The sequence below is a fragment of the Carassius auratus genome, chromosome 30, assembly GCF_003368295.1.
Source record: "Carassius auratus strain Wakin chromosome 30, ASM336829v1, whole genome shotgun sequence".
In the NCBI taxonomy this organism is placed as follows: Eukaryota; Metazoa; Chordata; class Actinopteri; order Cypriniformes; family Cyprinidae; genus Carassius; species Carassius auratus.
In genome coordinates, this window is record NC_039272.1 from 6,493,330 (window position 1) to 6,509,725 (window position 16,396).

The following is a 16,396-nucleotide window of genomic DNA, read 5'->3' on the forward strand; positions in this document are numbered from 1 at the left end:
GCATATAAACATAATATAATATACAAGTTTAATTCATTTTAAGCCACACAAAGTCAACACGTTGGTATTTCTTGCTTTGAATCTGCCATAAAATAAAATTAGTTTATTGATCTTTGAAAAGCTGTATGCTTTATTATTCCATTATCATTATATTCATTGAAATTGGTCTTAGAAAGACAATATTATTGTTTATCTCGATAATTTCTTGGACAATTTATCGTCCAGCAAAATTTGTTATCGTGACAGGCCTATGTATGATGAGTGTATCTTTAGAGCTGCCCCCTAATAGTCGTCTAATCATTAGTCAACCAAAAGAGGAATGGTCGAACAAAATTTTATCAGTCATCAATATTTATTTTTTTAATCCACAGGCGAAGTCACGCAGTCTGTGAATAACAGATCATTAATGGCTAGTGTTTAATACAGTATATCTGGGCAGAACACCCAAATGCTCACCTATCATGCCTGTGTAGTGCTCACTGCAGGACAGATGGAGGCACTGGTGTGCTCACTTGCTCTTAAAATACTTATTTTCGGTCACACAGATAAGAGTAACACATTTCTCATATCTGCAAAGACTCTAGTTTTATTTGTGTGCACTCAAAATAACAGCAAAATGCGCTGTTGTAAAAAAATGAAAGCAAACATGATGCACTTTCTGGCGTCTCTGTGAACTCGAGCAGATGAGCAGTCGACCAGAAAAATCTTTAGTCGAGGGAGTAGGCAGTATCGTCAATATACACAAAAATATGTTTGTGTCTGATGTGTCGCCAACATGCAGGTTAACAACTAGTTGCAACAGATGATTTCTTCAGTAGGTGGTTTCTATGTCTTGTGTTTTGAATACTCACTTTACATTAGTTACATTAAAGAAAATCAGTGATGGCTGCATACTAAAACTTTGTCCGCCTCTCTTTCTCTCTCCACCGTTGTGCTCATAGCTGCTGTAATAGCCAGAGGCCTTTGTGGGTTGGAGCAGCTCTCTATGGGTCTGAAAGGCCTCTAATCCCCGTGGCCTGTGAAGTGTGAAACCCTTTGATGGCAGGTCGGGCGCTGGAGGCTTTTGCCTGTTGACAAACAAGAGCAGGACACTGAGAGAAAAGCTGCAACAGCGGCTTTATCCTTTGTACGAAAGGATTCAACAGAGCAGTTTAGGAATGGAAAATATGGACCTGTCACCCAAAAACACATGGCAGCAACCGTATTAGCTGAGCTTTAATGATAATTAGCACGTTTTGGTGAAGCGAGATGGAGTGAAGGGAGTACAGAGATAGAAGGCTAAGGGAGAGTGACATGGCAAAGCATGGCTCCTTAATTAAACCATGTGATGATCAAAGATAGTCACCCAGTCCGACCCCCCTCCTTACGTAAGGGAGATCAGAAAATTGGCAAGTCTATTTGCATACGGACCACTGATGCCTCTTTGAAATCCAGTATTTTATTTTATTTTTTCACTCTGGATCCAATGAAGTGAGGAAAATCTCAGTTTAGTTGTTTCACGCACACACACACTGTGGCACACACACGCACACACCCTCCCCACCCACCCTTCTGTGCTGGCTGTCGGGGAAACATCAAAGCGTCGTGGCACTGCTGTCACCGAGGGAGTTGAAAGTGTCGGCCCCTGCGCTGGCCCTGCATGGGCTGGACAGATGCTCGACAGCCCCCATTTCATCTGACCCATTTAGAACACCTCCAATTAGACTGTGACAGCGCGGAGACAAGCATCCTTTCATCCGCTGCCCAAGAAGATGCCAGCTAACATACGCGCTTTAAACACTCTACAGACCTCTGTAGCCTCAGGAATGCTTTAAAAAGACTTATTAGACATAAAAGAGCTGGTCTGAGACAGTGAATTTTGGGGATTTGTTTAGATTTATGCACAAATGTTGCCTTAAACATGACCTGACTTTTATTTTTAAATAAACAGCTGGAAAGTGGTGCATGCATGAAAAAAAAACTGTATCCATAAAAAGGTGGTCATAAATTAAATTAAATAAGTGCCAATCAGTTCAGACAGTGACAGTCAAATAAAAGCAACAAACAATATTGTGAACTCATTTATAGGGGGTCTTGTCTGATCTAAAACCCAGAAGTAGTGTCACACCACATGACAGTGATCCCAAACAGAGGTGTATATCAACAATAACAACAGCAGCAGCAGAAGCACAATTGGATGCAATTTTGTATTTTTTGGTCTTCTCTGGAGCCCTGGTTCCAATTCCATTTGAAATGCTGTGTTCTGAGGCAGGCCACTCAAGCAAGACATCCTATAAATATTAGAGCCCGACCGATATGGATTTTTGGGGGCCGATGCCGATGCCGATATTAACTCGAAAAGAGCCGATTTATAAGCCGATATTTTGATTTTGAAAATAAACTGGATATTAGACCCATTTCCTATAAACTGCACGTACACAACATTCAATAGCAAAATATCTGCCTGTTCTATGTATGTGGGCTGTATAAACCATTTTCCAGAAGGGATTTATGTAAAAAAAAAAAAAAAAAAGCCTTAGATTACAGTCTCAATGACTAAACAATTGCACATCAAAAGTATATATTTTTTAATGATCAAAAAACAGTCTGGTTTTAAACATTTAACACTTTTACTTCCTTCCAGTTGAAGCTGGTTTTAACAGTCTGTGTGTGTACTGTAAATAAATTATAATACTAAAGTTAAAGTATTTGCAGAAGTAGTCCCACACTGCTACAGCATTCACCTTTTTCAGCCATCTGTAGGCAGAAAGAGAGACAGAGAAAGAATAAGCATGTGTATTAATAATATCACCATGCATCATTACTCATGTCATCATTAGAATTAGAATTATAATAAACAGGGATCTCCTACATAGGCAAAAATGAGAAAAAAAATATATTTTTTATTTGTCAAGCAATAGGTATTACCTACTTATATTTAACTATATTATTTCAACATTTCCCTTTTATGTCTGTAAAGCTGCTTTGAAAAATATGTAAAAAAAAAATAAATAAAAAAAAAAATAAAAGCGCGTGTTCAGCTCACATTTATTTACATGTCCCCTCTGGTTTAATCATTTCTGACGCACCTACTGTAGTTACTGTAACTACACTACATTTGCTCTCACAGACACATTCACAACGGACCCGTATATCTTCTCCTCTTCTCTTTGTGCAGTCTGAATCAAAACATCGTCATGCGCTGGCGAACGTAAAGTTAGCCTACTGTTACCGGAAGATTACAGAATCAATTCGAAGTTGAATGGTTAACATTAGTGCCATGAACACACCGCTGTCAATTTTGAGAAGAACCACCTTCAAACAAGTTAATAGCAAGCATTTAAGGGGCCTGCTAAAAAGGAAGCTATATTAGCGTTAGAGTAACGTAACCAGCCTGAATTCACCAAATTGTTCTCTGGACATGAGGGTAGCCTCTTCTTCCTTGCTTCTCTCTTAATTATCATCAGCAGGACTAGCGCTATCGCTCGCTTCTTACAACGGGACAGATACATGCTGACCGAAAGGAGGAACCACAGACTATGAAAGAGCTCCCGCTAAAAGTTTTTAAAACTCCGCCAACGCCATAGCGCAGCGCAGCGCAAATCACATTGTATCTGAAGGGCAACGCTAAACCCAGCGGGCAAATGCCGTGCATACCGCGTCCTGTGTGAAAGGACCATTACGGGGTCATTATGTGGGAAACACACCGCAATAGAATAAGAATAAGTTAAATGCTAACGTTATAGTTTGACCTCTTATTAACGTTCGCGCTCTTCCACTGATAAACATGGTATTAGCTTTGCGGCTAATCTAATATAGCAATGCATAAGTGATGTTGCAGAATATTTAGAAGTGATAATGATAGGACCGTTAGCTAGAACTACAACACCGTTTTTATATACAGTGTATGAACTAAATCTACAATCATTTCACATGACAAACGACAGACTCACCTGGGTGGCTTGGCTGATCGCTTTCTTCTGTAGTGAATTTCTGGCGCTGTTGTCAACTCTGGAGTTGCAGACCGCCCTCTGGTGGGCAAACTATGCAACACTCATAACATGAGTGAAGAAAGAGACTCCGTTTCTCATGTTTCATCGGCCGTTATAAACGCCGATGCCGATTTAAATGCAATTAGCTCATATCGGCCGATAATATCGGCCGGCCGATATATCGGTCGGGCTCTAATAAATATACATGAAATAAAATTGTTTTGGAACGAGGAATGGGTCAGATATGCTATGTCCACTGGAAAAGTTGTGCAGCAGCTAAAGAAATGTTTATTTGACATTCTGTAGATCCTTTTTCCTTCAGCTTAATTGTTCAAGATAAACACTAGTGCAAAAAACAGTATTTCTTAGTGCCTCATTTTAATGAAACTGTTTATAATATTTTATACATTATCATTGATTCTAATGATTTTTTAACTATTTTGCAAACAAAATGTTATCATTTTTCAGCTGCTTCTGCAGATATGACAGCGTATGTTGTTGCCAAATGTTTGTTTTCTTGACTCTGCAATCACATCACTTCTTTCTTTTTTACCACTGTTTTTTACCATGAGCTATTAGACTTTAAGGGCTTAGAGCAATGGATGATGTAGATTTAGCTGCTTGAGTGATTGACCTGTGTCAGCTTGGAAGCTAGAGAGGAAAGGATGTGTGACAATCAGAAATGTGACAACTTCCTCACAGCTGGATCCCGGAGTTCTGGAAAACCACTCTGACATTTGCTGACACTGTCATTTGTGGCAGTTTAAATTTAGTCAGAATGATAAAAACAAGCAGAAAATATGCAGATATGAAGAAATATGCTTTCCTTAAAATATCATTTTTGTGAGGGTTTCTAGTCATTTGTGGCAGTTGATTTATCACTTGTAAATTGAGTGCTTTGCCTGCTCCCCTCTGCCTTTTTGTAGCACTGAACTAAGTAGCCATGAAATTGCCTGAATAATGTCATTTAAATCCAATCTCACCACGGCCCTTCACCTCCGCTCATCCTCTGTGCTGCCTCTCGCAGCTCTTTCTTCTTGTTTCCCAAGTCATTTTTCTCAGAATCCCAAGAGCCCCGGGTTCTCTGAAAAAGCCGGACTCAAAACCCTGATCAAGTCAAAACAGAGTCCAACTACAAGGATACTCTGTCTTGCTGTCGGAGACATTAAGGGCTTATTGTTTAAAAAAAAAAAATCATTTCCTGCCCTGCCCAACGTGTGGGTCTTTGCGTTTTAATAGGAGTGAGTCAGTTTCGCAGCACAGTTTTTAATGGATGTCTCAGTCTTGTTTTATGACAAAGCTCTTGCAGTACATTCTGTCTCACATTTTCTCTGTACAAGCTGAAAAAACCCGGTTACGGATTCCCAGTGAGTGGAGTTTTCAGGAGTTCATGGGAGGGGTAATGTAGGTCTGTCTCCTCATTTGGAGATGATCTGATTGAATAATTGAGAAATTGGCCTGGCCAAGGCTAAGACCTACTGGTGCTACTTATAAATCTCAAATGTGTCAGTGCAATTAAACAAGTCTTTTATCCTCCTCACTTTCTGCTCGCTCTCCTTTCCGTCTCCAAGGGTAACCCAATTTTGAACAATAGCGAGGCCAAATTAATTTCACAAAGCGCTGGTTTAATAATGCCTTAGGTGCCTGATTTCGAGTTAAAACAGAGCTATTTATCCAGGGATAAACCTCCACTGGAATATAAAGTGAGAGAGAGAGAGGACTGGATGAGGAATAAAATAGTTTCTATAGACAGGGTGAATTAAAAAATTTCAATATTAACATTATTTGTGAAATACGCATCTAGGGTTTGTGCCATTAAATTTGTATTATTATTTCTTAGTCACTTAAACTGACTCATTCAGGCTTACCACACTTGTCTCTTTTAAAAGGATGGGGATGTGCACACAAGTACGGTATGTAGAATCGTGTCTGTTTAGAAGAATGTGCTGGCCGCTGATGAATTAGATGGTGACCGGTAGCTTTCAAGCTCCAAATGACAAATAGGTTGTGGGCTGTAACTCTTGTGTAACTCTGTAACATATTTATTGTCTTGCAGGTGAGCTGACTGTCCCAATGCCTTCCCCGCGCTACCCCAGCACAGCAGAGCTGGATGCCTACGCGCAGAAGACGGCCAACAGCCCTCTGTCCATCAAGATCTTCCCCACCAACATCAGGGTCCCACAACAAAAGCACCTTAACCGGACTGTGAACGGATACGATACCACCGGACAGCGCTACAGCCCCTACCCACACCTCCACACAGGGGGCTATCAGGGTTTGTTAGCGATTGTCAAGGTCTCTTCATCGTCATCCTCATCTTCCTCGTCATCCTTTGCACACTCCACAAAGGGCGTCCTCAAAAACTCAGAGGGCAGGAGGACTAAGTTGTCTCCAGCGCAGATAGCAGTAGCTCCTTATCCGCCTCCCAACAGCAGCACTTTAGGTCATTGCCACGGACAGATTGTGTACCACGCAGGGCCTCCAAAACCACCAGAGGCCACCTCTCTGGCGGTCCCCCCAAACGTCACTGTGGCCGGTCCTGTGATCCCTGTTGCGGGGGGGCGAGGATTGAACCTCCCTCCCCAGTCAAATCTTCCCTCCATCCAGAGCATCATCTACCAGATCAACCAGCACTGCCAGGCCCAGGCTCTGCAGCAGGTGTGTCAGAATGGGGTGTCGACAGGACCTCCGAACCCCAGTCCATCCAAACCAGGCACTGCTATTTCCTCGGGGGGGACTTACGTGACTAGTGTGGCTCCGCAGGGAAACATGGCCTATTCAGGGACTGTGCTGCCAGGGCAGAACGGAGAGGTGATGAAGGCCGGGGTGTATCCTGAAGGTATGGACTACCTCCTGTGGCAGAAACAGCAGCAGCAGCATGCGGTTTTAAGGATGTATAGCGAAGGGAGCGGAGGTGGAGGCGCTATAAGTAAGTCACCTGAAACCTGTGCCCCAGGTGGGTCCATCATGCTCGGGGGGGCGCAGGTGTCCTCCTCCAGAGGTTACCCGATGACGGCCAGTACGAGCGGAGGGGGTGGGCTAGACAAGGTCAGCTCTTCCCCTTTGAACTGTGTGGGGATGCATGGGAACTTTTCTGTTGGTCAGTACTTTGCACCGCCATGGAACAGCATTCTGGTGACGCCGGACAGCGACTGCTACAACCCACAGGAGCTTCCAGGAGCTACGACCACAGGTGGACCGGTCACAGGACACAGGGAGCTGGGATTCCCCCACCCTCACCAGCACCCTCATCACAATCACCACCACCATCAACATCACCATCATCATCACCTGCCCATAGACAGCACGGGTGGTCTGTGCTGCAGTTTGCCCAGTAAGAGTTTATGTAATACGTCAGTGTTGAGCAGCAGTCTGCAGTCACTGGAATACCTGATCAGTGACATCCATCCTCCCTGCATCAAGGAGCAGATGTTGGGGAAGGGATACGAGACTGTGTCTGTGCCGAGACTATTGGACCACCAGCATGCACACATCCGCCTCCCTGTTTACAGATAAGAAGAGACTGGTCTGACCAATATAAAGAGCGACTGGAAAATCTTTAATCACAAACTGCAGTTGTTGCCATTGCCTAGATTTGCAGTGGAGTTGGGTGATCCTGCTCAAAGCAGACTGGGGGGAAGTCTGGATCAGAACACTGTTGGTTAAATGCTGGAAAGCCAATCGGTGCCTCTCGGCTCAGAGCTGGGAGAGAATTGCAAGCTGGGAATTGGAATGTTCCTAAATGTGGATTCTGTGATTCTTTTCTCTCTTTCTACCAAGAGGGATTTTTTGTTGTTGTTTTCCAATTGTTTCTCTTTTTTCCTTTTGAATTATTTTATCATCAGACTAATATTTTAATTTTTGGTGAGAGTCAATGGTTTCAATGAAGTAAAAACGGCCTCCTCCCCAAGTAATTGTTTGGATTAGCCCGATGAAGATGATGGTCTTAAAGCACCACGCTTGTCTGTAAAAAATACGGTTGAACCTGTGCTCACAAAACACTGTAAGAGGTAACGGTATGCACGCATTACAGAATTTCAAAGACCAAAAAGGCAACTAGATCAGTGCTTTTAGGTGATGCTAATGGATAAAATGGAAAACCTTAGTGGTAGTTTGATATTATAGAGAAATTGCACTGCTTGGGGTGTAAAAATGTGTGAGTGAAAGTCTTGGGAGGTCTGAGGGAAATTAGACGTTCAGATATAATGTATTTAAAGAACTTGAAGACTTGAACCTATTTTTGTTGTTTTATATAAATATATATTTGTAGTATATAATATGCATTGGCTGCTAAGGGAGTACGAGTGTAAAATGCTTAGGTTTTTTTAATGTTTCGTTAAAGGTCTTTAATTTTTTTATTTTATTCTCCTTTGGCTGCAGTATATGTTTCTGCTGTTCTCATGGTGTAACCACCACAGAGTGCTAAACAACAGAACACTCATTTATTTACCTACACTGGAATCAATTCTCCACATAAGCAGATGTTAAAGTAACCTGTTGTTGGAAAGCTCTGAAATGAGACCGCTCTCATTAACAAGATTAGGCTTATCAGGTCTGTTTCAGTCATAGAAACGCATTCTGACATGCCGAAATGAATCTGATTTGGAATTCTAAAAATGAGCCGTCTGTTGTTGGAAATCTTGTTCTCAATTGGTTAGGGATCAAACAACTCTTCCCTCATGGTTTCGAAAGCTTCGAAGTGCATGTGACTCCATTAAATGAGGACCAGAGAGGTGTCACTTTACCATTCCTCTTTTTGAAAGGATAAAAACAATCATTGCCTCTCTCAAACAGAGGTGAAAGGAGAGGAGCAGTTTTCTCAGCTCTGTGCTAGCGGTTTCGAGCCGGGTTGAGACCCTAGTAAGCTTTGTCTCAACACTGAAATATTTATTCCGACTGTGACTTTCCTGTGAATGTACTGCACTTAGATTACTGAGAAGACTAATGCCTTGTGGGACAGAGAGGGGGAAATAAAGAAAAATTGGATGGGCACAGCGGTCCCTGGCATTAAATTAGCATTTCTTTTGTCAGTCAAATTTCACCGGTAAATTGAATTTAGCAACTCAACAGAATCGACGGGGATTTCTGGCGAAGGCAAAAAGCTGGCTACAGTCTAGATTTATGAAGTGCAATTATTATGACTGTATTAACAATTTTGTTTTCTCTGAGCTTACACCAAAAAAAAAAAAAAATGTAAAAGTACAGCTGTGTCTACATTCCCAATGTACCACATACTCATTCCCGTCTTGTTTTGAGGTTCAAATAAAATGATTTCAAGAATTTATTGAGAATTCCACATCTTTGCTTTGACCTTGTCTGCATTACAAAAGTGAAATTTTTCATGCACATACTGAAACTGTTTGGCTGATGGAAAATGTATTTCTTCTGAGTTCTTGCAGAGATATACTAACTTTATACTAACAGAGATATAGTAATTTTTGACTTAATCCTAGTCAACAACTTAGGGGCTGTTTACACAGCAAAGTTTTCAGCCAAAAACTGGAAACTTTTTATGTGTTTTGCCTGTTCCTTTACAAGTCAATGGTGTTTTGGGGACTGAAAACACATAAAAAAAATAAGAAAAAAAACATGTTTCCAAGGTCAAGTTTTTGAAAACGGCACCATTTTCACTTCTGTGTAAACACCCTATAAGGTAATTTTTGAAAATGCTGACGTAATACAGCGTTTTTGTCCTTTTTCGTAGATATATTTAAATGTGAATCGTTTTGAAATCACTGTTGTGTATACGTGAAACTTTCATAAAAAGCAAGTGAAAAACTTTTCCATTTTTGACTACATCGATGTCATGTAAATGTAGCCTTATACTTTACCCTGGATTAGTAATCAGTATTGAGTAGTCAGGTTTTGAAGTAAATGCAGTTTGTACAATCCGTTCTGTCCAATTATTTTTTTTATTATTAATTAATTAATTTACTTTTTTTTTGTATTTATGTATTTTTTGCATTCGTGATAATGCTGGAATAAAATTGCAAATTTAAAAGGTAATCCTATTGTTAAAGCATTTTAGTTAACAGATTTACAGTAGTAAAATACCATTAAATGCACAGTTTTTGAGCGAAAAGAACAAGTCATCATATAATTTAGTTCAATTCACTTTCCCAAAATTCTCTGTCACAACTCGAACTGAAATAACTATTTGTTCCTAATTCTTTCTTGTCTAGCCACATTAGAGTTTTATGTCCTGCATCTTGTGTTTATGGTATGGACGATCATTCACCTCGTCTCAGTGGTTCATCTGACTTCAATTACGTTCCAAAACACAGTGCTCAAAACTAATTTTGACTGATCGTCAGAAATGTAGCTTCCCATGCTTTATCAGTTTGAAACCCTGAAGTGAAAACATCATGAGTAGCTGAAATACTTTGCTACAACGTTTCTCCTCAGAAAACAGCAGAAGCGCTACAGTGCATGTCCACAGAGATCCATTGTGTCTCAGCAGAGAAGCCATGTAAGAAGTGATTGTGTTAGTCAGGCTGAGCATGCTTGGAGTGTGCCGTATTGATCTGCTGTAGATGAGCTCATAATAGCGCACCGCTTGCTTTGAAGACAAACAAGGGACCTGCAGGGAATACAGGAGACACACCTGAAGTCAGCCATGCCAACACTCTGCTTTCACAACGCTAGTCTTCAAGCAGATTTTTAACTTTTTCCGTCCATCAGTGCCGTGTTTGTGCTAGATAAGGGGGTTATATCCTAGATAAAATGTGCTCTGAAGTATGTGAGCTCATGTTGGTTTAGAGAAACCAGAGTTGTAACAGTCTATAAGCATCTTGGAGTGCATGCTGTTTTTTTTCTGTGTGTAGTTTTTGTCAGCTTGAAAGATGTGCGTCTGATCACATCCCTGGGGGCTTTCCTCTCTGCCTCCCTGCTGCTGTCATCCTTTATGTTCTATCTCTGCGGTGTTAATGGATTTGAGGAGTCCGCTGGCTGCAGCAGAGGACTCTCTTACAATCTTTCTTTTTCTTGTCTTTTGCCCTCTACAATTCAGAGTGCAGCCTTTAGTTTTATTTAGAAATAGAATGGACTTTTCTTTAGCTAGATGCTGATGGTGCTATGCAACTATCTTTCTCTCTTTATGTAATGGTGTACAGAAAGACTTAGATATCATGTATTGCCAAGAAGGTTTGGAGCTATTCAACAGTGCTTTTAAACTCTTTTAAAACACTATTTCATCACAGCATGCTCTCGAATACTTGATCCTGATTGGTCAATTGCAGTATTGAGTGAGTAGCTGTATATTCAATGTTACACATCATTTTTCATTTATCAACTGTAGTAAGAATGACAATAATAATATATGACTGTAAAACAAATGTAAGGAATTATTATTATATATTATATTATTTCTTGAGGAAAACTAATGTAATGTAAAAAGTTATTGTAATTTTAATAGTAGAAAACTAAAATCCTAAAAACCTTTTAATTGGTTAATAATAAGTTTGTACTCTATAGTGTGAAAAACGCTAAAATAGGACTTTTTCAAGTTTACAGAAAAAATTTACTGGTTTTGAAAGTAAAAGAACAAATCACCTTATGATTTACAATGAAAAATGTAAATTCACATTGTCTGTGTGACAGCTCATATTTGATGGGATTTCTTAATTATATACATTAGGGTTTTCCATATATTTATATAGATTACATATATATATATTTACCTTATTTTATGTGAAAACTACTTATGATGAACATCATGTGGTTATTATATATTAAATTATAAAAGATATGTTTGTTTTTTGATTTATTAACATTATTTGCATTAGTTGAGTATTAAAATATCTCTTTTTTTTACAGTAAATATAATATTAATCTGTAAAACTTAACATTGCTACCAACAACAATCTGGTAGTCCCTTTTTTTTTTTTTTTTACTATAAAACTTGTAATAACATTTATTTATTATTTTTTTAATTTGTTTACTTTTATCTTTGCTTGAAGTTCATGTAGTCTACATTCAGTGGTCCAATAGTCGAAATAACCATGAAACAGATTTATTTAGTGTCAGAAATAATTAGTGGCACCAAATATAAAAAAAAACAAAAAAACAAAACAAAAGGTTTTCCAGCCGCTCCATTGTCTGGACAAATACTTTGTCCCGCCTTGAACTCATGCCATATGTTGACCTGTCGGACCACTCAAGCAGAACAATGTTTTGAAAGCTCCACAGAGAGACAGGAACTCAACCTACAAAAGCGTATATCTGTTCCTGCACTTTTCAACTGAAATATGTTTTGAATATAAAAATATTTGAATGTGCAATATGAATTACTGATCCATTAAGCATTATGTAATGTGAATGAACTCAAGTTTTGAAGTGTAACCCAGTTCTCCTGGCCCGAGCACTAATGCAAACAGAGAGACAGATTGGTGTCAGGAACAATAGGCCTCTTAGCGTCCATACGAATAATAGCATTAGACCCCATATAGAATCTCAGCAAGTCGAGTCCTCTCATCTTCTTTGGCTTTAAGAAGACATATGGACCATCAGCAGCTGCACCTGTCCTTTGAAGCACCATCTCTTTGAGCGATCACTTGTTTTCCGAGGGATTAGTCTTTTGCGCTGACTGGCGCTCAGACGTGCTGTCGCAGAGTTACAGAGACGCAGGCTTTGGAGAAAGAAAGAGACCGAACAGGCGGGGGTTCAGAGCAGCCCTGGAGCGTGAAGTCGTCCTGGTTGGTAATCAGGATAATTGCAGCGTTGCTAGTGCTCTAGTCTCCAGTCTCTGAGTGTGGGCCTCTGTGGCCCTGTGTGCAGATTGGCCCCTCAGGCGCCGTGAACCGGGCCACTGCAATTCCCTTCTGCAAAGAGAGAGAGTGAGCCAGCTCTACCTCCGGCCTGTCTTATTAGACATACTTATCAGATTCATTTAATGAGGATCATAAAACTGATAAAAATACACCATTGTGACATTATTCAAGTTGACATGAAATCAAAATTAGATCCTATTTACGCTCTTAAAGGAATAGTTCACCCAAAAATGAAAAAGCACACATCCTTAGGCCATGCAAGGTGTAGGTGAATTTGTTTCTATCTGAACAGATTTGGAGAATATTAGCATCACATCACTTGCTCAGCAATGGATCCCCTGCAGTGAATGGGTGCCGGAGTCCACACAGCTGATAAAAACCTCACAATAATCCACAAACAATGTACAGGGCTCCAGTCCATCAATTAACCACTTGTGAAAAGCTGTATTTTTGTAATAAACAAATGCAGCATTAAGACTTCAGACTATTTCTTCTGGCGAAGAGTCCTCGATTCATAATATTGCTTTCTTCAGTGGAAAAAGTCATCTTGTCTGGATAAGGAAAGGTATGTACACAGATCAAACACCGTTTATAAGCAAAAACAGTTCTAAACAAATATGTTGGTGGTGAACGGCTTTGATGTGAATGGGATGGACTTCAACAGAGGAAGAATTATTACAGATCATGGACTTTGTCTTTCCCAGTAGCCAAATAGCTATTTAGGCATCTTAGCATATTAGGCTTCTGTTATAGATTTTTTGTCAATAATCAACATTATATTGTACATTAATATTATAAAAATTATGGGAGAATTGCAAATAACATGCATAATGCAATGCTAAGTTCATGAGTTTAATTGCATGATAACTGTCAGCCGCTTTGGATATGTGTCTGCCAAATGCATGAATGTACTGTAAATGCAAATGAAGCGCTATCATTGAGACGCTCTGGAGAGTGAACTTGACCTTTAACCTTCACATTTCATCTTCATTCTTCAAAAGTGGCTTCTGGTGTGAAAGGCCCAATTTTCATGATCCAGTCGACTCCAGATGAATAAAATCAAGTCCTGGCCTACTTCTTATTCTACTAAATATTCAGAAATATACTATGAAGTGCATGGCATTACAAAAGTAAAATGGACTGTGAAGGCCGATTGTTATGCTGACATTGAGCTGTCTTCACTGAAGAGGCAGGTTTTGCGTTCTGGCTTCATTTGGATTCACTGTAGAAGTTTTTGTCTTTCCTGTTTCTTATGCCCACGTACCTTGACACGCTCAGCCACTTTGAGCGGATTTTGTTGTCACTTAACCGTTGAAATGGAGGAGCGGGTCAGAGCATCCCATTAACAGATCCATATGTGGGCTTTCATTCAATACCCTCTCTCTCTCTCAAGGGGTCTTTATTCTCTCTCTCTGTCACACTCTCTTTCTGTCTCTCTCACCCTCTCATTGTAATTTTAAATAGCTAAAGCAGCACTCCTGTTCTTCTCTGCTGGTTCAGTGCTACAGTCAGTAATTAGTTCATCTTTGGTTCTGTTCAGCTGTCAGATGGAAAAGCTCTTGGTTCAGCGCTCTGGCTTTACCATATGGATCTCTTCCTCTCTGCCTTTATAAGTTAAACATGATTTCAGAGGACATATGGCCTGTAAATACATCCTATACGTCCAATTAGTGTACCACAGTCAACATTTGAACACAGTTTGGGTTCCACCTGGGCCATGAATCATTTTTCATTTTACATTGATATTTAAAAAATCTAATTTTTCTTATTTCTCTCTCTCTCTCTCTCTCTCTTTTTAACTCACATCTCATTATAGAAACATTTTAGTACCATATCAATATCTTTATTAATTATTTTGTTGCCTCAAGGCTATTTTGTGCAATTAGGGTACCAAAACTCGTCAGAAAATATTATTAATTAGAGATTTCTTAGTGAGTATAGCAACTGTGCACAAATACACTGTTTTTTTTTTTTTTTTTTTTTTTACTTTATAATCTTTGTGTCATTCTTCTAATTCCACACTTTGTAAAAAATATTTTAAATAAATTCCTGGAAGCAAAACAAATGTAAGTATTCTTAGTATTTCCTGCAACTGATGATCGGCAAGCCATTGCATCCTGGTTCTGAACGGCATCATCTTTTTCCTCAGCCTTGCCTGTTATGCATGGTGTCCCTGTATGAGGACTATTTATTTAATATAATTTCTGTTCAGTTTAGAGATTAGTAACTAAATAAACCACCACAGACTCAGTGTTACATTGAGCTATACAATCCTGCTATTGCATGTGCACAAATTTCCTCTGACAACAAAAATGAGTGATGGGGATGAATATGCATGTGACAAAAGAAGTCTATGTTCATTCGCCAAATTGCATTTATTTAATAAAAAACTCTAATATTAATATTGTGAAACATATCATTATTGTTTAAAATCCTTTTTGGTACATTATAAATGTCTTGACGGCCACTTTTGGTTTACATTTCTTTTTTACATTCGTAGCCATACTCCACACTGGCTCCTGAAACAATGCAAGTTACATTTGTTTGGAGCGTCCCTGCTGGGAAGGAGATGTAGAGATTGGTTTTTATCATTAATTGAATGCCTCTGCTATATATTATCAGTGAATGGGACTTGGCTGAAATCATATGTGCATGGCAAACAATTCTCTTTCATTGGAATTAATTGAGTGGCATTTCTGCCCCATGGTCTGTCCTTATCAGCTATATCTAGATCTAGATTCCCATCTACGTCTAGGCAACACTGGTGGCGTTGTGCACAGCAGGCCATTGTTACACAGCCAAGTATTTGAAGGGCACAGGCCCTGTGGGAGAGAGACAGGAGCCAGTAACAGAGGAGAGATATGGCAACACAGTGAGCTTGATCGAGAGCTAAAGCCCATAATCCCTCTGGTTCAAACCACAAGTGAGAGTCTCTCCACTGTGCGCTTGATGGCAGGGTCTAACCCTTCGGTGTGCGTGCCCATACCAGGCCAAAAGACAAGACATGCTGATAAAAACCCATCTCTCTCACTTCCTCCTTATCCATCTCGCTCAGAAAACAGAAATAAAAACAAGGGCAGCTGCTCTCATCGCAGATCTCTGGCACTGCGTCTCGAGCGCGGCACGCACACAAACTGTAGGTCTTGCCCCCATTGTGGTTCGAACTCGGTGAAGTGCATGTAAACCAAAACATTGCTTTTAAAGGAGCATTGCCGCTAGTGCAGAATGTATGTACTGCTTCGGATCTGGCTGCACTCCAGCACACATACTACGCATATAAAAGAGCGATACAGACCTGACACTCATCCAACCGATCAATGCCAGGGGCCTCAATGCATCCTGGGTAACTCAGCACATCCGAACCCCGAACGCTTCTTTGATGGTATAACATTTTTAGATGTTTTAATGTTCTGTCAGGAGTTCACTGGGCTGCATCCCAATACGCCTACTTATAGTATGCACTGGAAGTATGCACTTCACTCATGAGAGGAAAGTACTGTATATGAGCAGTGAAAGAATCTTGTTTACCTACCCTCATGTTGTGCATGTCACCACATTTGAATTATAATCATATCTGATGCTGTTTGTTCATTCTTCCCGCATAAGTATGCGAATGAACACCCAGTGATTCTGAGGATGAAGAAAGATGTTTCTTGT

General features: G+C 40.0%; 1 protein-coding gene across 2 annotated transcripts in view; it reads left to right on the top strand.

Annotated features, from left to right (window-relative positions):
- The window catches only part of LOC113048996 (protein FAM222A-like), a 57,575-nt gene extending 48,320 nt beyond the window's left edge, over window positions 1–9,255 (top strand). For both annotated transcript variants that reach the window (XM_026210997.1, XM_026210998.1), the window contains exon 3: window positions 6,028–9,255. In XM_026210997.1, the coding sequence (XP_026066782.1) occupies window positions 6,028–7,487 (1,460 nt within the window). In that variant the 3' untranslated portion in view covers window positions 7,488–9,255. The remainder of the gene's footprint in view (window positions 1–6,027) is intronic.
- Window positions 9,256–16,396: the final 7,141 nt, after the last annotated feature.